This window comes from Podarcis tiliguerta, assembly GCF_965153285.1.
Source record: "Podarcis tiliguerta genome assembly, chromosome: 6".
NCBI classification, from domain to species: Eukaryota; Metazoa; Chordata; class Lepidosauria; order Squamata; family Lacertidae; genus Podarcis; species Podarcis tiliguerta.
In genome coordinates this window covers 19,285,005-19,307,911 of record NC_139539.1, presented here as the reverse complement: position 1 = coordinate 19,307,911, position 22,907 = coordinate 19,285,005, and the positions used below count along the sequence as shown (strand labels likewise).

Here is a 22,907-nt window from a genome sequence, read left to right as displayed (position 1 = left end):
CGCCTGGGGGGGAAATAATTTTTTTTCTTTATTTCCCCCCAAAAAACTAGGTGTGCCCTATGGGCCGGTACGCCCTATAGGGCGAAAAATACGGTATTCAAGCCCCTTCGCCATGACAAGGCAGTGATCCATGAAGGAGATGGTTGGATAGTGTTCTCGAAGCTACCGTAGATATCAAAAAATCCCATTTGAGAACCGGCTCTGCCCCTGTGGAGCTGGCTATGTAGAGACGGCGTCACACGTTCTCTTGTCTTGCTCCCTATATAAAGATCTCAGGGACGAGACCATCACGCCGCTCCTATCGGCCATCCCCGGCCGCTCTTGCGAAGCCAAATTGTGCTCACTTCTAGCCGATCAGAACAGCTTGACAACAGAGAAGGTTGCCAATTTTATCGAGAGAGCAATGAGATTGAGAGCTGGTATCTGAATGATATCAGCGTGGTCACCCGGATTCCTCGCCTGGGTTTTTATGATTATTATCATTATGTTTTATTACTATTATTTTATTACTTCTGCCAAGTTTTAAGTACTGAGATTATTAATTTACCTAGGGTTTTAATAGGTCACAAGATTTTAATTATATTTGTAATGTACTTCTGTTGGTGTTTGTCCTTTGATGCTATGGCCTGTTGGCTATGCAAATAAAGTTTTATTCATTCATTCTCGAAGCTACCAACATGAGTTTGACCAAACTGCAGGAGGCAGTGGAAGACAGGAGTGCCTGGCGTGCTCTGGTCCATGTGGTCACGAAGAATCGGACATGACTAAACAACAACAACACAACACTCCACAAGCTTTTGTGAACAACGCACTATCATATGTTGGTGTTGTTATGATTATCATTATTCTTACTTAAAACACTTATATCCCACCTTTTGTGATATAGTTCAAGATGGCTAACAAAAAAGTAGTAAAAAGGTAAAGGGACCCCTGACCATTAGGTCCAGTCATGGCCGACTCTGGAGTTGCGGCACTCTAAAATAGCATAAAAAGCAACGGACCATAAAGAATAAGAAGCCAGCATTTTTTAATTAAAAAACCAGCTTAAACATAGCAATAATAAAAACATTTTAGAGCAGAATAATCGCACTTCAGTTGTAGGAAGCCTCAGCAATAAATTCTGGCCTCTAAAATGGAGGTGGAGAAACTTGCAGCCTTCCAGATGTTGTTAGACTCCAGCTCCCATAATAGAAGAGTTTGGATTTGATATCCCACTTTATCACTACCCGAAGGGTAGTGGCTAACATTCTCCTTTCCCTTCCTCCCCCACAACAAACATTCTGTGAGGTGAGTGGGGCTGAGAGTCTTCAAAGAAGTGTGACTAGCCCAAGGTCACCCAGCAGCTGCATGTGGAGAAGCGGAGATGTGAACCCGTTCCCCAGATTACGAGACTACCACTCTTAATCACTACACCATACTGGCTCTCCTAACCTCTGGCCATGCTGGAGGGGGAATGATGGGAGACACTCCTGCTCTGGAAGCCAGGGGCCAGAGAAAGCCAACATGGTGCCCTCCATGTTGTAGAACATCTGCTCTGCATGCAGAAAGTTCAATCCCTGGCACCTTCAGAGAGACACCCGCCTGAAACCCTGGAGAGCTGTTGCCAGCGTAGACAATACTGGGCTAGATGGACCAATGATCTGATCCAGAATAAGGCAACTTCCTGTGTTCCTAACTCCAACTTCCTTTAACCCCGAAAAACATTGCCTATGGTCAGAGATGCTAAGAGTTACAGTTCAACACCTGAAGAGCATCATCTTGGCTACCTCTGTCTTGCTGCTGTAGTGCAAGGCCAGTAGGAGGAGAATGAAAGGAGTCTCCCTAAGGAGTTGCAAAGCTTGCATGTGGAGGGACACCAAAGCTCCAGCATTTCTTTCAAGAATACGGACAGGAGGACACTGCGGATGGTGTCAAGTTATAATATGCAGGCAGGCTCATATGGGAGAAGGTGGTCCGAACAGCACTTTAAATAATGCCTAGAAACAAAGAGAGAGCCCGATTGTTTGTTTATTGAAATTGCTCTTCATCCATTGATGGTCCCAGAGAAGTTTATAAAATGTTGAATAAAATTATAAAACCTACAGCAAAACAACTACAGTCGTTATAAAACAACAAATCATTATAAACAACAAGTGCAGCAGGAAATCCATAGCAACTTTGGCAGTGCTTTTTTTCCTTAAAAAATGTTTAGGGGGTACTCTCATTTTCCTACTCATATTGAAATACTGCCCCTCAGTGAGGCCAAACCTAAATTCACAAAATGTTTAGGGGTATGCATAGCTCTGCGGCCCCCCAGAAAAAAAGGACTGAACTTCGGACAATTTAATCAAACATCACCAAAGGCCTGAAAGAACAGATATGTCTTAACTTGGCCCTGGAAGTCTAGTGATGTAGTGATCACCTGCTAATTTATATCTTCTTTTTCCTCCAAGGAGATCACGGTTGTGCAAGCTTAGCACAAGTGGACTACAGTTTTATTCCCCATTCTTTTTGTTACTGGGATTAGTCCAAGGTTGATTGGATTACAGGTGGCCAATTCACTTCAGGGCACATGATTCTGCTGAGGCTAACGTCATCACCAAACAGGTTTCTTTACAATGAAGTTATCTCCATCCCTACCCAAAATTTCCTTAATCACCTGATCAAGGTGAGCAGGTCACCTGAGCTTCTTGCTTGCACAAGATTACGTCCCACATATACATGCACACACCTGTGGGCATCCCCAAATGCTAAATTTACCCACTGAATGTCACGTTGTGCCTTATTCACATTTAAGGACTAGCCTCCAGCTTTGGTGTTACAGCGATATATCAAAAGGGTATACATCTTCCTTGCCAAGCTAAATTAGAGCCCTCCTCCAACACCCTCTCCCTCCTATAAATATCTGCACTTAGGTTTAAACAGCTCAGAGCAAGCCAACAAACTTTAGCCTTTGAGTCAACAGTTATCTCATTTTACGACCACTTGTCATTGTCCGCCCAGTGTGTACCTCCTTTAACTGCAGCTAATTGTATTCATTTCTGGGACACTTTAGCACAATAGAAGCTACCATCCCGATGACATTGCCTTCTTTTCTCTTATCAGCGGCTACTAGCCATGACGGCTACATTCCTCATGCCTCTGAATACCCGTTGCTGGGAATCGCAGGTGGGCAGAATTCTGTCACAACCACGTCTGACTTGCAGGCTTCCCAAGGGCATCTGGTCGGCCACTGTTGCTGGACTGGATGGGCAACTCCAAATTGGATTATTGCAATGCACTCTATGTGGGAGAGCTCTTGAAGTTGACTCAGAAATTCAACTGGTCCAGAACTTGGCAGCCAGATTATTGGCTGGGGCTCCCCATAGAACGTATATGATCAGTGGCATGGGGGGGGTGCAGGGGGTGCGGGCCGCACCGGGCGCAACATCTGGGGGGGGGGGGCCGCGCTCGCACTCGCAGCTCTCTGCCCCTACCTGGCTCCACGGGTTAGGGGGCGCAAATTACTTGCCTTGCCCCGGGTGCTGACAACCCACGCTACGCCACTGTATATGATACAATCCATTTTAAAACAGCTGCACTGGTTGTCAGTTGGTTTTCATGACCAATTCAATGTGTTTCAAGCCCTAAACAACTTCGGGTCTAACTATTGGAAAGACAGTGTTAAGATCAACAGAAGAGGCCCCTCTTGGTGGTTCCACTACTTTCAGAGGTTCAGGTGTGTGTGAGAGAGAGACACCCAGTCATTATCTGTGGCAGTCCCCAGGTTGTGGAATTCCCTCCCCACAGAAATGCAGTTGGCACTTTCCTTGCAGCTCTTTCAATATATGCTGAAGATGCAGCTCTTTACCCTGGCTTTTGACCCTTGGGATACACTTGTCTGTATTTTAGGACCCTCTGTAGTTGTGATTGTAATTTGCTTTTAATGCTGTGTTTTCTGTTGCTGTAACCCACCCAGGGACCTTCTTGTGAAGGGCAGTTAATAAATTGAAATAAATAAATCAGAAGACTGCAAGCAGGACTCAAGTGCAACAGGGCTCTCCTTACCTGTGGTTCCCAGCAAATAGTACCCAGAACAGAACACTTGATAATACAGGTGTATTTAATTTATTAGTTATTAACTAACTCAGAATTAAGTGGTTGGCTGACCTACATTTTGCATCTCTTGAATGATTCAGAGGGCCTTTTTCTAGATAGGATATAGCAGTGTAACTGGGTTTTGATAAAGCTCTCAGGACTTGTCTGCTAGAAAAATGCATTAGCGTTTTTGGGTTTTTTTGTTTATACTAACTGCTTTCTAAACCAAGCCAGTGAAACTTACGTTAGCTCCTGCAATAGAAGCATTTTAACAGGCCCATGCCTTGCTTAAACCACAAAGGGTCACCACAAACTAAGTCATACAAAGAGCAGACTCACTGAAATTACTAACCGTACACTTTTCAAGCTCCAAGACAAGACTATTTCTCAAGTAACTGAACCATCTTTTTCATTCCATTGAAAACGTAGAAATGTTCTGTCAGGGGCTGGGTGCCACTGAGAATGCATTGTCTGGACAAGTTACCCGAACTCTCAAAGGCACAAATTGTGATGTTGCAACCAACTTGCAGTTTCCTCTGCAGTCAGTGGGCAGTTCAGGGAAGAGGGTTTCCTGGGAAGAGGGATTCACTGTTAAACCACTCTAAGCACTGTAGCTGTGTGAGGGGAACAGGGCTCTCCTAACAACTCTCAGCACCCTTAGGACACCGCAGTTCCCAGGATTCTTTGAAAGGGGGAGCCAAGGCTGTTAAAGTGTTATCACAGTACAGTACTTTAAATGCACAGTGTCGATGTGACCATTTACTTGGGCTTTGCTGAAAGGATGCATTTTCTGACATTCCTGGAGAGGGCACTGGTGTCCTAGTAGAATAAGGAAAACCACGGAAAGCAACCAAAAGTTTCCTGCTTCATAAATGTCATTGGCACATCTTTTACAGTTAGTGCTGAGTTGTTTCAATAAATGAACAGTCCCTATTGATAGTAAATAAAGGTTGTTCCCATGTGTCCTGATTATTGAGCGTTTATCCCGATTTGTTTGCAGGGAGGCTGAATGCTGCTGCATCAAACAGGAAAAAACTTTTGTGCATCTCCCTGTCACTTCTCTTATCACAGAAGGTGCTACCAGACTATTGCTATTTTGCAGGGAAGTTTCACTGGCAAATTGCAGGTTCCAGAGCTAAGATACACTCTGAAGTGTGGCTTAGCAATTTATTGATGCAATGTAATGTAACCTCCCCGCACACAAATCAAAATGAGTATTCAAAAGTCAGCCGGTGTCTTATAACACCTCCCCCCCCAAAGCTTTGGGCACTTCCAAGATGTCACCATTTTCAGCTGAATTTGATCACACTGACTTGCTGGCTCAGGTTGCACAATTATAGTTGATTGGGAGGTCTTGTGCAACAAAGCTGTTTCTCCCTAAATATAAAACCTTTTCAAAGTAAGAAAAATGTACATTTGAAAGTGTGAACTAGCACTTGCATTGGTGTAACATCATCTAACCTTGCTGCAAAAATAAATAATTCTGAATTGAAACTCATCAAATAGCCAATTTCAAGGAACCTCCTTGAAAACTAATCAGAACAGTTGCTCAATAAGCAGGTTTTCTGGAGCCCCTTTGTGCAAACAAATCAGAAGGCATGTTCTGAAAGCAGGTTGATTAGAAGCAACCAAAGAGCCCTGAGGGCGTGGCGGGGGGGGGGGGGAGCCGGTTGTTTGTTGCGCAAAAGCACTAAATAAACTTTAGATGAACAACCTTAATTTGCCTGTACGTATGTGAATCCCACCCTAAAATAACCAGAGGCTGTTAAGTCCGAAGTCAAACGTTCCAGCCAAACCGAGACCTTCACTATTTGTCTTGATCAGAATCTGGCAGTATAGAAGTTCCCCCTGGGAACATGTGTCTACTCAAAGCTGTGCGCAGAGATTTTATATACTGGGCAAAAAGTGGTGCGTTATTTTGGAGGGCGTGCCAGGAAAGGAAACAGTATTTTCTTTGCACCCCGCTTCTCTCCTGCTCTGTCCTGGCTTAAAGTGCTGTCCTGATCTACCCACGCAGCTACACGGCTCTTGAGAGTTGTCGGTGGGAGGGAAAGGCAAGCTCTGGACCGGGGGAAGAGGGGACAGGCCGAAGGAGCCAGGCCATAGCTCTCGCCTCCCCACCTCTGGCAAGAGCGCCTCTGCACAGGCTCTGGAATGCGGACGGAGCGAAGGGGAAGGCAGGTGGCAAGCGGCAGACGCGTGCGGGCCTGCCCGGAACTGGAAGCCGGGAACACGTGGCTCCAAATCACTGCAAGGGAGTGCGCGGAGCGGGCACGGATGCCCATAGCCAGAAGCAGGCAGCGCTGCATGAAAAAACCACACGGGGTGATTGGGAAAGTGAGGAGGGGAATCTACGCGCGCCCGGACGGATTTCCCTCAGTGAATATGGTTGCCAAGCAAGTCTGCGGGCGATGCGCGTTTCTCAAATCTCCCCGTCTTCACCCGTAGCCAAGGCCACCTCTCGTTGCCCTTGGTTTGGATTAGGCGAAGGGGGAAAGGCACTTGCAGCTTGCACGCCTCTCTCCGGGGGCGCCACCCCTTCGCTCCTTGCAACCCCCGGAGGCTGTGGGAATATTCTGAGTATCCCTACCAGGAAATAGGGCGGATTGGACTTCTGTGTCCTCTCTTATGGCAACCCCCCGGCCCCCATCACACACTACCCAAGGGAGGAAAAACTGCAAACTGTTGACGCACAGCCCCTGGGTAGGGTTAGCACAGGCAGCACCCTAACAGCTGCATCCCAGCCGCGCCTACTCAGAAGTAAGTTCTCTTAAGTTCCGTGGGCCTCCGGCTGAAAGCGCCGTTAGGTTGGATGTTCTTCGGAATAAATGGGTGTAGCCAATGCTGCTAATACCAGACACGCTTATTACTTAACTATAGGTCTCAGTGAAATCAGTGGCGTTTATTCCTTCCCCCCGCAAAAGCAACCCCGACGGCCATGAAAGCTTGCGCCACACTGGCCTATCTTGTCACCCCAACAATTCCCCAGGTGTCTCTTTTCTTCCCTTGCTTTCATGAGCCAAGCCCACATCTTGGCTGGATCGGCCCCTTTTTGCCAGCTTCTCTCCGCCTTAAGCGTCCCGCGGCTCCGACGGACCCCGATCCTAGCCAGTGCGCTTCGCTCGGGGAACACCTGCTAGAAAGAGCCGAGCCTCCGGACCCCTCCCTGCCTCTGCCCATTGGCTGCCAAGTGACACCGGGGGGCGGATCCGCCTCGCCCCCTGCCGCCCGGCCCATATTTAGCCGGTGGCGCTGGCGCTTTGGCCGCTTAGCTCGCAGCACGCCGACTGGTCGCGTCGAGGTTTGGTTTCTTTTGCAGTCTCCCTTTAGAAACGCGCCGAGGGCATCGCCACTCCCGACCTCCGCAGTGCTTGGATTGGAGCCGCCTCGGCGCCGCCAGACTCCCCAGCAAGATGCCGCGCTCTTTCCTGGTGAAGAAGCATTTCTCGGCCAGCAAGAAGCCCAATTACAGCGAACTGGAAAGCCAGACTGGTAGGCGCGCTGCTCCGGGTGGGGAAGGGATGGACCAGAAGGAGGAGGGATGGCGGCGCTGAGCGCTGAGCCGGTTTGGGGGACGGGACGGGGGGGACTGCCAGGCGCAATTTGGTGCGCCCAGGGCGAGCGAGCGCACGTGGGCGCACAGAGAGGGCGTGAGCCTCGGGTCATCCGTGCGCTCGGTGGGTTCCCCGGTTGCTTCAGGGTTAAGCATGGATGGGTCGATCGCTAAAACTTAAGCGGTATGTCCTGTTGGGGGCAGATGAGCGCCCGCGACGCAGCGCTGAATCCGCTGCTATGGCAGGGAGATGTTAACTGGTCTTTCGGCTCTTTCACGTCTCCAAGGTTTGGCGGTAACGTTCTGCAGTTGGCTGGGAGTCAGTCCCGTTGGACACGGTGTGGAGACTTGTTTAGAACAGCGCGGTTAAGTTCTAGACCGGGGAGGGAGGACCTGCTGGACTACAGCTCCCATCGCCCCTGAGTATAAAGTTATGGTGGCTGGGGTTGATGGGAGATGGGAGTCTCAACAACCACTGGAGGCCACAGCTGCCCTAGCCCTGGTGCAAACCTAGTGATGCTGGTGCTTCTTAGGCGACTTGAGAGCTTATTGCTTGCTTCTGATTCATGCTGTGTGAGTAACCTAGTTGTGACGCTGTCATATACCTTGAAGAAAGTTGGTTTTGTTTTCCAAGCACTGGAAAACAGGTGGCGCTGGGAGAGCTAAGCCATCAAATAGCTAAGTTGGCTAGAGCATGGTGCTCATAGCGGCAAGGTTACAGGTTCGATCCCGGTGTGGGACAGCTGCATATTCCTGCATTGCCAGGAACTAGTAGAGGATCCTCAGGGTACCTTCCAACTTTACAGTTCTGATTCATGGAGGGTGGGCAATGTTGTGGATGAGGAATGATCCAGCATCTGCCTAAGTTCTCTCCAGTGCTGCATGCTCACTTTATAACCACTGGCTTTTTAAAAAATCTCTTTGCAGTGATCGTCTCCCCGTGTTTTTATGAGAAGTACCCCATCTCTGTCATCCCCCAGCCTGACCTGCTGAGTGCTGGTTCCTACTACCCTCCACTTGTATGGGACACAGGGCTGCTCTCCAATTTCTTCACCTCTGAGCCGGAGTACAAGAAAAGTGCCACTTCTCCACCCAGCCCTGGTTCCAAACCTCTGGACCTGACCTCCAGCGAAGAGGAGGATGGCAAGACGACCTCTGACCCGCCCAGCCCAGCTTCTTCTGCCACCGAAGCGGAGAAATTCCACTGCAGCCAATGCAACAAGTCCTACTCCACCTTTGCTGGCCTTTCCAAGCACAGACAATTGCACTGCGACTCCCAAGCCAGGAAATCTTTCAGCTGCAAAAACTGTGAGAAGGAGTACGTGAGCCTGGGAGCTCTCAAGATGCACATCCGAAGCCATACCCTGCCCTGCGTGTGTAAAATTTGCGGCAAAGCCTTCTCCAGGCCTTGGCTCCTGCAGGGCCACATCAGAACGCACACTGGTAAAAAGCCATTCTTCTGTTTGTTTCTGGTCACTCTTATCTCTTCTCTCACCCCAGCCCCCTCCTCCTCTCCCCATTGCTTCCAACCTGATTCAAGTCAACACTGCATGCAGTTTATCTAGGAGATAAGGGATTCTCTCTCTCTCTCTCTCTCTCTCTCAAAAAAATTTACTTGCTAACCAACATTTCTGAGCAAAATCCACCTGCAATCCCTCCCAAATTCAGTTCCCTATTTGCAAACAATGCATGAGAGCAGATTTGCACATTGGGGGCTTCTGTTTGTGGCAGATCGTTGGTTGCTTTTATTCCAACTCCACACAGTGAAGCAATTATCTGATTAGTCCAGCATGTACCCCAATCCCTCCTCCCTTTCCTTCTCTTTCCATGTGGCTCATCCTGGCACAGTGCAGTGTGCGCTGTGCTCTGGGCCCGTGGCAGTGAGGAAGTGATCCATATCACGTTACTGTGCCCGCAAACTTGGCATGCACACCCACCCTGTCGGCTCAGCAGGCTGCTCAGTCATGTGAACTGTCCTTGAGTCACTCTTGCACAAAGGGGCACTCTGACTGGAAAGGGCTTTGCACCAGAGAGCCTCGCAGTCCAACGCTGCAGGCATGTGTAATGTCAACACGAGAGGCTGGGGATGGGCTCTAATGAAATACTCTCCTTGGGGGTTTAAGCAGCAGGCATTTCCTTCCTCACCCCCACCTTCTCTATAGCTCCCTGTGTTCCAAGGATGAGCGAGGTGTTGCTCAGGGGGGTTGTGGAGGGGAGAATAGTGCTTTTAATTGCTTCATTTGAACACAGCTCTCATCCCAGAGGGCTTCCCTCTGGCACACAAATCCTCCCCTTCAAGGAGACATAAGCTTGCTTCCCTGCACAAAAGGTGCTGTTGGGATGCATCATTCCAGGCCTTGTTGATTTGCATTGTTCCACTAATGGGTAACTGCTGGAGGAGGCGGGAAGTACCTTGGAAAGAGGAGGGGGAGGGGGGAAAGAGAGAGGTGACCTGTCAGCCCAGGCAGGTGCTTTTAATGTAGCCATGCTGCTTTCCCCCCCTGGTGCACCTGTTACTGTATCGCCCCAGGCTGAACACCAGACTCCACAGCTGCCAGGCTGTGGAAGCTCTTTTAGCTTTTAATCCAAGGAGTATCACATTCACAATGCATCTCCCTCCAAGCCGGCCTTTGTGCCTGTTGCCGGGATGGTTTAATTGTTACTTGGTGCTGATTTCACACCCTCTTAGAGGTTCTAAAGATGTTGCCTGAAGGAAGCCAGAAAGACTTAATTGTGCTTTTTTCCCAAATTGAGCACGCCTGTTTGTTAGTTCCAAAAGAACTTCTCTGACAGGAATTCATCCTGTTTAGTCTTTTCAGCATGGAAGAGTTTGAAGCGGATGGTGCAGGGCCTGGGGGGGGGGGGGCGGGTGGAGGGAAGGAAGGAGTGGAGAGGCAGGGAAGCCGCTCTGGGAAGGATCTAGCTATACTTGGATCTGTGAAGCTTCCAGGGCGGCCAGACTGATGCAATTAGTGCTTTGCGTTTTGCGCAGCTCACAGTGAGCCAACAGATGAGATAATTTGCATGCTGCACGATGCAGAATTATTATTATTTTTTAGTCTTGTCAAGCGAGACTTCTGAATGACTTACCTGCTGGAACAAATGCCCACTGCTCTGCATGTTTACTCAAAGTTAAGTCTTGCTATGGTTTATAGAGCTTACTTCCTGGATCAATTTGTAAATTTACTGAAACTGAAGTCCCATCCATGGTCAAAATCTAGCCGATGGGAGAGAGAAGCATTTGTCCCCTTGAAGTCAGGAGCTGAAAAGTGCTTATCTTCCAATGAAGCTCTCCTCCTAACACCTGATCTTGAAGCCATTTAAATGGAAATAAATTCCACCGAAATTGGTAGGAACTAATTTCCATCTGCTTCAACCTGCTTACAAATGGGTTGACTCTTTCTTACCTGTTTGATCCTGGGTACCTCATTTAAATATACATTAGCTTGGCTTCTTGTTACCTGTTTCTTCAAACCATTAAACTTGCAGGTGCATGGGCCAGTCTGGGAACTTCGGGTTTAACATTCCCTTCTACTTTTGTCTCCATAGGCGAGAAACCATTTTCCTGCACACACTGCAACAGGGCCTTTGCTGACCGCTCCAACCTCCGCGCCCACCTGCAGACTCACTCGGATGTCAAGAAGTACCAGTGCAAAACCTGCTCCCGGACTTTCTCCAGAATGTCACTTCTCCACAAACATGAAGAAACGGGCTGCACTGGGGCACGCTGAGTGATCTTCCCTCTTGCATCTTAGGAAAAGAAGAAGAAGAAAAATACTACAGACTCTCCTCCATGCCAATGCATATATTGTAACTAGCGCCTCTAGGAATATAGTTTTTCCCATTTGAGTTCAGCTGCCAGGGCAAAACTTGTCTTCTACCTGCTTCAGGCCTCGCAGTGACATTCAGAATGTTTCTTCCTCTCCCTTTGATTTTAAAAGTCTGGTTCCGCACTCCCTGGCCACGGCAGAATGCTTCTTGGTTTAGGCAGAGTGAGGCTGGTTTGCAAAAACAACAAGCATTCTGATGTTTTATTAGTGTAAGGACTGTTCAGAAAGTGCTCAGCATCTCCCAGTATTGAGCCTTACACCTAGCTGGCCTGAAGGACCACAGTATTTTTAAAATTTTATTTCTGGGGGTGTTGGGGGAAGAAAAAATAATCTGCTGTTAACTGTTGACCCTGAATTGATATGCCTCTCAAGGAGGACAAAAGCAAAGTGTTCCCAACAACCCCCACTCAATTCTCTCTTGCTCTAAGCGTTGTATATACCCCCCCCCCAACACACCCTCCCAAGAAGGTGTAACTATGCAGTAATACAGTATTGCATTAGCTCCGAGGCAGCTGCTTCCCCCACCAGCACAATGATAATTTGCAATGCCTCAAAGATTAACAATGTCTATAGAAGGCACTGGGTAGCCATTTCAAACAAGACTCCTGTTTACAGAGCAGCTATGCACTCAAGCACCTGTTAATATGACTTCTTTTAACAACTGCTTTTCAAAAGAACTGTGACTAATAGCAGGCACTTGTCAGGCGATACAATAGCAGCCTGTGTAGAGAGGCTGCCCATTGACAGGTGTGTGCCAAAAGAACTATTTATGGTTATTGACAGGTGCCTCCTGAATGCATCTTTCTTTTGTACATTGTTTCCACATCATAAACAACAGGAAGAAAAAAAAGAGAAAAGGGTATGTTTACATTTCAAAGGTACACTGGTATTTATATATTTTTGTGCCACGATTTTATACTGATTCAAAACTTTTTTATATATAATTATATACAATTTATTGATATTCAATAAAATGGTTAATTTATAATCTGGTCTTGTGCTATTACTCTGCTTTCTGGTGACTTGTATTCCAGTGTAAAATCGCATGCTTTAATGCTGCAGAAGTTAGCAGTGGTTAAATCCCTATAAGTTAGTCTTGACTAACCCAAGTCTCTGCTAACTTGTTCTGTTATAAAAACGGGGTGAACAATCCACAGCTAGGAAGTAATGAATGAAAAAACTCGGCTATGCGTTTCTTACTCATTTCAGTAAGGCTGGAACAAGAGAACTTGCCAAATACATTGAGAGCCACGTTAGTAAACAACTTATTCAGGAAAGCCTGCCCACTGTGCCCTGTTCCTTGATAGTCATTTTGAGGTATTGTACTGATGTAAGCGAACATTTGAATAGACAAGAGCCATCAAAGGTGGCATTGCATGTCCAGCTCAGAAAAGTGACAATTTCCGGTCTTTGGTTAAATGTCCATCTTATGAAACTCATCTTCACTGAAACATAGGGAGGGCAGACAGTGGGTGACCTTTCCTTCCCTATATGAAGTCTCAGTCATAGGGTCGTCTTCCAAAGAGATTGATACCCCTGCCCTTTATTAATTGTAGCAATTGTATCCCACCTTTCTTCCAAAGAGTGCAAGGTGCTGTACAAAGTTCTCTCCATTTTTTCCTCATAACAACCCTGAGGGGTAGGTGAAGCTGAAAAACACTGAATGGCCCAAGGTCACCCAATCAAGGATTTAGCCTTGCTACCTTGCTTTTTCTCCTTTTGGAGCCAGCTTGCCCCTGGCCTGAAGACAAAAGCTGCCATGCCTTATATTTTTTCCCTCCTATAACTTACATTATGCAATCCCTTTCCCCGATGAGCGTTTTTTGCCGGATATTAGTGCTTTGTCTAGACACTCTGACAATGGGACCTCTGCCATTTCCCTTGGAAAATAATTCACAGCTTTTAGTAGGTTTCACAAGTGGAAGGATTTCCATGATATCCTGGTGAAATTTATGCATTTTGGAATTGTGCTAGTGGGAAGGATGCTTGGGGAAGTGGGGTATGCAGGTGTGTTGCTTGCTAACAACTCTTGACATAGAATTGTAGAGTTGGAAGGGATCCCTGAGGGTGATCTAGTCCAACCCCCTGCAATGCAGGAATCTTAACTATAAAACCTGAGGCCTGAAGCTTGAATCCATTGGTCTGGACCCTACTCTCCAGAGCAGAAGCTTTCTGGAGCGTCAGGTCTCGATTTTTATAGCAAGCAGGCCACATAAGCATTCTGAGTTACACCAGCATCACTTCTGCTTAGTGCAGTAAAAGGAAGTGTTAATTTTTGGCTGGATATCCCTCCCTGCAGGGAAAAAAAATATGAAATTAGTACTTTTGAGGATTGCTTAGCCAGTTCATCAAACGCCAGCTCAGTTGGGAAAAAATACATAACTTGGATTGCATCCTGGAGTTACTTTGGTGAACTTCCATGAGGGCCCCTGTAATTGTGGAGCTGCTACTCAAAACACACCTCTGCGGAGCCTTGTAATTTAATGCAATGAGCTGGACTTCCACTGGCCACTTGCCCACTGACTTAGAAAAAGAAGCTCTGCTTGGCTGGATCATCTTCAAGGTCCGTCTTGTCCAGCATAGTCTTTCCACCATAGTCTTTCCCTGGGAAGCCTGCAAGCGAAGCAATGATGGAGAAATACATGCCCTGTTTGTCTACACCAGGGGTGTCCAACTTCCAAGATCAACTCCCACTATAAATAACCTGGCAGTGATTTACCATTGGATTGACCAGAGTTGCTGAGCTTTTTTAGACCAGGATCGACCAGGGATAGCCAGCAATTGACCGGTTGATCACGATTGACCGGTTGAACATGCCTGGTCTACACCATCTGGCAATCAAAAGAGATGCACTGTCTCTAAAGCTGGGGTGAAGAACCTGTGGCTCTCCAGATGTTGTCTGATTCCAGTTCCCATTAGCCCCTTGGTTGGGCCAACAGGCAAGGATGATGGGAGTTGTAGTCCCATAACACCAGGAGAGTCACAACCTCCGCACCCTAGTTATTAAAGGCAGGTGTTCTATTTTTCACTCTCGTGACTTATAGCTGTTGATAGACTTTTCCTCAAAGAGTTTCCATAGCAGAGCAAGTCCAGCACAGACTAAACTGGCCACACAATTCAAGGCACAATGTTGGTCTGAGATGTCCCTGCTCCCTGCTGTACCCATTGCTCTTCCAGCCCAGCCCGCAAAGCTCTGGTGCTAATATGCTGGTTGAGGAGGAAGTTTTGTATGGAGGAAGCTAAAGGATGATAGGAAAGGAAGCTGGTCTCTCAGAGCCATGGCACTGAGGGCAGAGATGGGAATGCTGTGTCCATCTAGGTGTTGATGGGCTTCATCCCATCCCATCAGTCCAGTGTTAGAAACTGAGATATGAAAGCTAGGAGCTAAATGGCACCTTAAACCTATGTTATGGGTGCAACAATGGAATGTCTAGGTGCGCTTTTTTATAACAAGAATACAAAGCTGAAAATGAATGAACTGCAGCTAAAATATTAGGTCCATTTTTCACATGGTCTAGTCCTTCCCCTGCCCACCCCCCTAATATTCTTAAGAGGGTCTCTTCTCCAGTCTTCAGAAAGTGGCTGGAAGTGGGGAGGCAGGAAAAGGTCCTCATTTCCTTCTACTCTGCAGTTTTAATCTGAAATATTAGGCGCAGTACTGCACCCACAGCTCAGAAACTGCTCGTGCTAATGAAATCCCCTATCGCAAAATGCGCCTAGATCAATAGGAGTTTCAGATGCTGCATCAGCCCCAACCAGCTTGGCCAATGGTAGCCAACCAAATCCCTGCAGGAAGAATTTAAGCAGGATGTGTTGGTGTGTTAGCCACCCGCCGCCACTTGCTCCCAGCACCAGGTACTGTCTCTGAACATGCAGGTTACATTAAACTGTCAAGCACAAATGATGAATATGACAGTTTAATGCAGCCTGCATGTTCAGAGACAGCGCCATCACATCAAGCTACTACTACTACTCAGAATGTCACAAGTCGGGGATAGAGAACCTATGAACCACAATTCATCACCACAACAACAACAACAACAACAATTAATAAAAATATTTTCTAGAACTTCCTTAAATATTTTAAAACGTGAAGCTGTACAGAAATTGGAACTGGCCAAGCAATGTATGCTAAAGTGAAGAAAAGGTTTATAAAATGGATCCGTTGCAGATGGGAACATCTACTGCAGGGGTGAGGAAGCTTTCTCAGTCTGAGGGCCACTTTTGCTTCTGGGCAACCTGGGGCCCACATGCCGAGGGTGGACAGGGCACTGAATACAAATGTTTTCCTTTGCACAGTGTGTTGGGTCCTGCAAATACTCTCATGCTCCTCTCTATTCTCGCTCCAAACAAGCAAGAGGCACTATCAGATTCCAGCCAGCCATAAGCAATTGGGTTGCAAATTGGGCCAGTGAGGGGTGTGGTCTGGGGAGGGTTCTGCACAGATCTAGGGTGTCTTCATATTATCAAATCAAAGAACTGTGGAGTGGGAAGGGATCCTCAAGGTCATCTAGTCCAACCCCCTGAGATGCAGGAGTCTCAGCTAAAGATGGCCCTCCAACCTTTGCTTACAAACCTCCAAGGGAGGAGAGTCCACTAGCTCCCAAGAGAGACCATTTCACTGTCGAACAGCTCTTAGCATCAGAAAGTCCTTCCTGATGTTTAGTCGGAATCTCCATTCCTGTAATTTGAATCCATTGGTTTGAGTCCTACTCTCCAGAGCAGGAGAAAAAAGGTTTGCTGCTCCACACTCCTTATGTCAACCCTTAAGATATTTGAAGATAGCTACCATATCTCCAAGGGACGCGGGTGCGCTGTGGGTTAAACCACAGAGCCTAGGGCTTGCCGATCAGAAGGTCGGCGGTTCGAATCCCTGCGACAGGGTGAGCTCCCGTTGCTTGGTCCCTGCTCCTGCCAACCTAGCAGTTCGATAGCACGTCAAAGTGCAAGTAGATAAATAGGGAAGGTAAACGGTGTTTCTGTGCGCTGCTCTGGTTCGCCAGAAGCGGCTTAGTCATGCTGGCCACATGACCCAGAAGCTGTACGCCGGCTCCCTCGGCCAATAAAGCGAGATGAGCGCTGCAACCCCAGAGTCGGCCACAAATGGACCTAATGGTCAGGGGTCCCTTTACCTTTACCTATCTCCTTTCAGTCTCCTCTTTCCAGGTTAAAAATACTCAATTCCCTCAACTGTTCCTCATAAGGCTTGGTTTCCAGACCCTTGATCATCTTGGTCGCCTTCCTCTGCACATATTCCAGCTTATCAATATCCTTCTTAAATTTGTGGTGCCCAGAACTGGACACAGGACTCCAGGTGTGGTTTGACCAAGACAGAATAGAGTGGTACTATTACTTCCCAAGATGTTCAGTTTTTATGCTTGACCCATCCCAGGATGAATAAGCACAATACAACGAAATTTTAAAATGGATATGTTACTTGCTTTGGGGACATACACCAATGAATGCTGGCAGTCACATTTTGGTGACAATATTCACCAGGACAATATTCCCCACACAGATATACAATTTTCAGTCACTCTTCACAGGGAACTCTGGGAACTGTAGTTCTGTGAAGGGAACAGAGGCCTCCTAACAACTCCCAGCACCCTGAACAAACTACAGCTCCCAGGACTCTTCAGGGAGAAGCCATGAGTGTTTATAGTGTGGTTTCATAATGCTTTAAATGCATGGTGTGAATATGGCCATCATTAGATCTCAAGTTAGACAGACAAGCAATCAGGCTTGCCATAACACAGCATTTTATGCTCCTATGTTAATAGGACATACGTTTGGAAATCCATAGTTCTGAAAAAACAGAATAATTAGCAAAAGGTTTCTTTTCTTCTTCTTCTTTGTATATTAGAATAAGGTGGGGATTTTTTGTTCTTGAGGGTGAGAAAAAACCCCTTCATGTTGTGCTCAGGAATAAAAGAAATAACGAGAGAGGAAAGCTTGCTGTTTTTTCCCTGCGAAGGAGTTTAATTAGAGATTTGCTGAGCAGCATTTCTCTTCCCTTTTAGGACCGCAGAACTTCCTGTTTTATAAAACCAGCTCCTGGAACCGAAAGGAAACTCCAGATTAAGTCTAAGAATCTGAGCCTTCGCTGATGGTATTTGCTCAGTCTATTCCCCTTGCTTGATGAGGTGGAGCAGAAACCAAGACTGACTTCTGGGAGGTAAACATCCTCCTTCAGGTTTCCAAAAAAATCATAACAATCCTCCAGAGAGAAACAAAAACAAAGAGGGAAACACATATTTTGCTTGTAGGAAGGTTGGAGTGGGAAAGATTGGGGGGGCAGGTGTGAGAGGTGAAGCTGTGGGTGCTTCAGAGGAGTAACAGAGATTGTATTCTTTAGGCACCCAGAATTCTTCCTCGCATTCAGTGGGGATATTGGAACCATAAAGGGACCCCTGACCAGTAGGTCCAGTTGTGGCCGACTCTGGGGTTGCGGCGCTCATCTCGCTTTAATGGCCGAGGAAGCCGGTGTACAGCTTCCAGGTCATGTGGCCAGCATGACTAAGCCGCTTCTGGCGAACCAGAGCAGCGCACGGAAACGCCGTTTACCTTCCTGCCGGAGCGGTACCTATTTATCTACTTGTACTTTAACGTGCTTTTGAACTGCTAGGTTGGCAGGAGCAGGGACCGAGCAACGGGAGCTCACCCCGTCGCGGGGATTCGAACCGCCGACCTTCTGATCGGCAAGTCCTAGGCTCTGTGGTTTAACCCACAGCACCACCCGTGTCCATAGCTGTCAACTTTACCCTTTTCTTGTGAGGAATCCTATTCGGAATAAGGGAATTTCCCTTAAAAAAAGGGAAACGTTGACAGCTATGATTGGAACATTCAGAACATTCAGGTAAGCCATGATGGCAACACGACTCAGCTGCACGCGTGGTACAGCCCCCCACAGAGGATAGACCACCAACTCAAGGGTCACCCTCACTTCACAGAATGCTCACACCACAGTGAAATATTTCACTGATAAGAAATGGGTTGGAAGACAAAAAGAAACAGGGGTCTTGGTGGACCCCAAGCTTGACATGAATCCGCAGTGTGATGCAGCACCAAAAAAATATGGTTCCGGAATTGAAATATTAATAGAGAATGTGTAAAACGTGCAGGGGTAAGCAATAAAATAATAATAGACTCAATTGAATAATTATTAAATTATAACAACACAACAAGATGGAAGAAGTAAAATACTGAGATCACACGTGGGTGAAGGGGAGTGGGGGGGTATATGGGAACCTATAATATAATTTGTAATATAATTTGTTAATTGTGTTGTATTTACATATAGCAAAGGGAAGCCTAGAGCAATTAGATATATTTTAATTTAGGTAATCTATGTAATAGGCTTATGTTAGAAAATGGATATGGATTTTGAATTTGATGTTTGTAATTTTTTTTTTTTTTAAGGGTGAATGCATCAACAGATGTATAGTGTCCAGATCAAGGGAAGTAATAATACCAGTCTACTCTGCTTTGCTTGTTTTCTCCTGCTCTGGAGGCTAGGACTCGAACCAATGGCTTCAAGTTGGAAGAAAGGAGATTCCGACCAAGCATTCAGAAAAACTTTCTGACAGTAAGAGCTGTTCGGCAGTGGAACAGACTTCCACAAGAGGTGGTGGACTCTCTTTCCTTGGAGGTTGTTAAGCAGAGGATGGGTGGCCATCTTTAGCTGAGACTCCTGCACTGAGCCCCTTCCATCTTGAAGATTCTATCATTCTATATTAAATCAGGCCTGGAGTCCACAGCAGTGCGGCTGGGGGCATGTAATTCTCAGACTGCACTTCTCCCTTTCCCTTAACATGTGAGAAATTGATCTGAAAGCGAGAGGACTTTCAAGGACAGCTTGTGAGATGCCTTGAAGTCTGCTGTTCAAAGGAGAAGAAGAAACCCAATGGGCCATTAGGACGGTCACTTATGCATCATTTCCTCCCAAAGAGAACAACAGTCTGCATATGCTCATTTATAAGCCTACAAACCAGCACGGGCAAATTAGAAAGAATGTCATTTTAATAGAAATGTACCTTACCACAGTCGGGAAGACTTGCTTGCTCATTCTGCTGTCTAACTCTTGATGGGCAACTTCAAAGCCCCTGCCACTCTCATTCTTTAGGGTTTCATAGAACCGTAGAATTGGAATGGACCTGAGGGTCATCTAGTCCAACCCCGTTTGCCATCCTGAAACTGAATTGGACCTGACAACTCATAAAACAGAAGGTTGTCCTCTGTAAAGTAGGACATACAGTCATCCCAAAATGGCCAGTTTTTGGACACAGCTAAAGTACTTTCCGGGTACTTAGGAGGGACTAGATGTCAGAAGCAAAGCACCTGGTTTTGTAAGGTCTGTGGCATAGAGGTAAAGCACATTCCTTGCATGCCAGAGGACACAGGTTCAATTCCTGGCATCTCCAGGTAGGGCTGGAAGAGACCTCCGTCTGAAACACAGAGAGCTGCTGCCAGTCTGTGTAGACAGTACTGAGCAAGATGGAGTAAGGGCCTGACCTAGTATGAGGCAACTTGCTGTGTCCCTGTGCCTTCTTAAAGTTCAGACTTTGATGGTTGATTAGAGAGCAGGTATCAGGAAACGCCTCTGTCTGAGACCCTGAGAGATGCTGCCAGTCAGAGGAAAGAATGCTGGGGGGCTGTAGGGCAACATCTTTATAAATGAAGGAACTGGGGGGAAGCTTATCAAATTTGCAGAGGGCACCAAACTGGGAGAGGTAGCTAATGCCCCAGAAGTCAGAATTGGGACTCCAGATAAAAGATTGGAGATCTGGGTCGTAAGCTTCTATACTTAGGCAGGAATAGTCAGCTGCACAAATATAAGATGGGGGACACCTGGCTTGCCAGTAGTACATGTGAAAAGGAAACAGGGGTCTTAGTGGACCACAAGCTGAACATGAGTTGACAGTGGGATGCAGCAGCTGGAATCCTGTGTCTGGTTCTGGGCGACATAATTTAGGAAGGATATTGACAAGCTGGAATGTGTACATAGAAGGGTGACCAAGGATCTGGAAACCAAGCCTTATGAGAAACGGTAAGAATCACAGATTTGGAAGGGATCACAAGGGTTATCTAGGCCACTTGACATTTTTCTAGGCATACACTGGAAACACTTAGGGGTGCACCTTAAAAAAAAAAAGCAATGTGTGAAGTGGCCTTGTCCTCTTGTTAACAAAACTCTCTAAGGCCACAACACTTCTCAGTTGGCTGTCACTGAGTTGGCAAATGTTCTTTCGTAAGCAACTGATGCAATATGGCCGTCCCTCTTCCCAAACAGAGCTTGTAAAACAGACTTGATGACTAAGGCAGAGAGAGGGTCATGCGCGAAAAGGAGGAGGAACAGAGGCTGCTTCTTTTCCTTTTTCCTTTGTTTGTTCTTTCTAAAAAATAACGTCAGGAAATCTCAACACACTTAGAGTAGCTTTGTGTTTTCCGCAGGTAAATTGGATCTGCGGGGGCTTGGGGCCACGGGGATGGAATGGGCTGGACCACAGCAGGAGCAGCTGGGGAGGGAGAAGGACCTGTGATGAACAGGAGGGAGCCATTTGGCGACCCCCTTGCAAGATCATCTGCAAAAGATTATACCTTCAGTGCTAATAAAGCTGGGATTCAATCAACTTAACTCCAGGTACCACAAGCCCCCCTCCCACTCCCTCCAGGAAGGCCACAGGGGGTTGCGATTTTTGAAGGTTGTGAACCTTGGGGCACCGAGGCTTCTGGTTCTCTGTTGACATTCTTTTTTGCTGTTTAATGCTGATAGGGGGCTTGTGTGCTTCTCCCCCAGCTTCCCACTGGATGCCTCCTAATATGCCCCAAGCCTTCATTTCTGAGCCCAGTAGGACATTCCAAACAAGCTCTCGCCTTTCAGAGTTACAAGTAAAACAGGCACCAAAAGGTGCACTCTTCTCTGTTAGGGTCTTTCTGCCCCCTGCCCCCCACTCAATTCAGCCGTGGGATTCAAAGGCCCATTCAAAATCAGGTCTAGCTTATGTTTTTCTCTCCAGGCAACTGCACTGCACTTGCAGGCAGCGAACAAGAGAGGCTACATGCCAGCATTGCACCTGTGTTTCCTGCAGCACATGGTAATGTAGTTTTTAAATAGCCACGTGCACAAGCAGGGTGACCACTTAGGCATCACCAAGAAAAAGAGCAACATTTTGCACAAAATTGGTGCGTGCTGATTATATGCATGTCTAGATGCAACTTGAGAAATAACGTCTATAATTTACATAGAAACGCAATGCATCTCGCCATGGGCTGGGCAGGTGACCTGCTGCCAGGGGTCAACTGTTGATGGGCAACTTCAAGGCCCCTGCTGCTCTCCTTTCTTAGAGTCCTTTATATTCAAACCAGACTTGGACCCGTGTGGTGCCTTCCAGATGTTTTAAACCTCCCTTGAAATGCATCTATTTAAGCTTCCCCGTCTGCTTGTAGTATCTTGTTTAACGGAAAGGGCGAACTCATATAAGAATTAAGATTGACAGCCAAACAAAATAGAAGCCAAACAGTTAAGTAGGCTTGGACTTCTTAGGTTTATGACCTTGCTGAAGATTGTTTGAACCCACTTGAACTGGAGACTGTTGAAAAGGGCAGGTTTCTATTTGGAGGGTTGTTGGGTCCAAGTCCAGCAGAAAGATAAAGACCCAGAAAGAAGAGGAGGGGTCTTGGCCCAACATGATGTCCCTCCTGTACAAAGGGTTGAGCAGACAGACAGACCACCATGGTAAGATAATCTCTGTTTTCTATTTCACATCTAGTACAGCAATGACCAATTTACTTGCGTTCAATATGTGCACGACTGTGCATGTGTACATTGCATGCAGTACATTCCAGAACAGGCCAGAAAAGTGGGCAGAATTGGGGTTTAACAGGGCATAATGGGGTGGCTGCTGCTTCTTCTTCTTCTTCTTCTTCTTCTTCTTCTTCTTCTTCTTCTTCTTCTTCATTTATTGAATTTATATACCGCCCTATACTCAGAGGTCTCAGGGCGGTTCACAGAAAAGATCACAATATATAAAATCAAAATAAGAACAATAACCCAATACACCCCCCAAAAGTTAGATTCTAAAAGGGCATAGGATGTCCATCAGGTCAACTGAAGTCCTGGTTAAAAAGGAGCGTTTTTGCCTGGCACCTAAAGGTGTATAATGAAGGCGCCAGGCGAACTTCCCTGGGGACAGCATTCCACAGATGGGGAGCCACTGCAGAGAAGGCCCTGTTCTCATGTTGCCACCCTCTGGACCTCTCGAGGAGGAGGCACATGAAGGAGGGCCTCAGAAGATGATCTCAGGGTCCAGGTAGGTTCATATGGGAAGAGGCAGTCTTGAGGTATCGCAGTCCTGAGCTGTTTATGTGCTTATGTACACTCCACTGCTGCACATGATGACCCGGAATACAACTCCCATGCCAAATGAGGGTTGCCTGTAACTGTTCCTAAATTTTCATCTATATGTACA

General features: G+C 46.9%; 1 protein-coding gene and 1 long non-coding RNA gene across 2 annotated transcripts in view; both read left to right on the top strand.

Annotated features, from left to right (window-relative positions):
- Positions 1–22,907, top strand: part of LOC310680449 — a 421,426-nt gene that overhangs the window by 118,067 nt on the left and 280,452 nt on the right. The window lies entirely within an intron of this gene.
- On the top strand, positions 6,306–12,427 carry SNAI1 (snail family transcriptional repressor 1). Its single transcript, XM_083444664.1, has 3 exons — positions 6,306–7,548; positions 8,537–9,052; positions 11,159–12,427. The coding sequence occupies exons 1-3, from the start codon at positions 7,470–7,472 to the stop codon at positions 11,338–11,340; spliced, it is 777 nt and encodes a 258-aa protein (XP_083300790.1). The 5' UTR covers positions 6,306–7,469; the 3' UTR covers positions 11,341–12,427.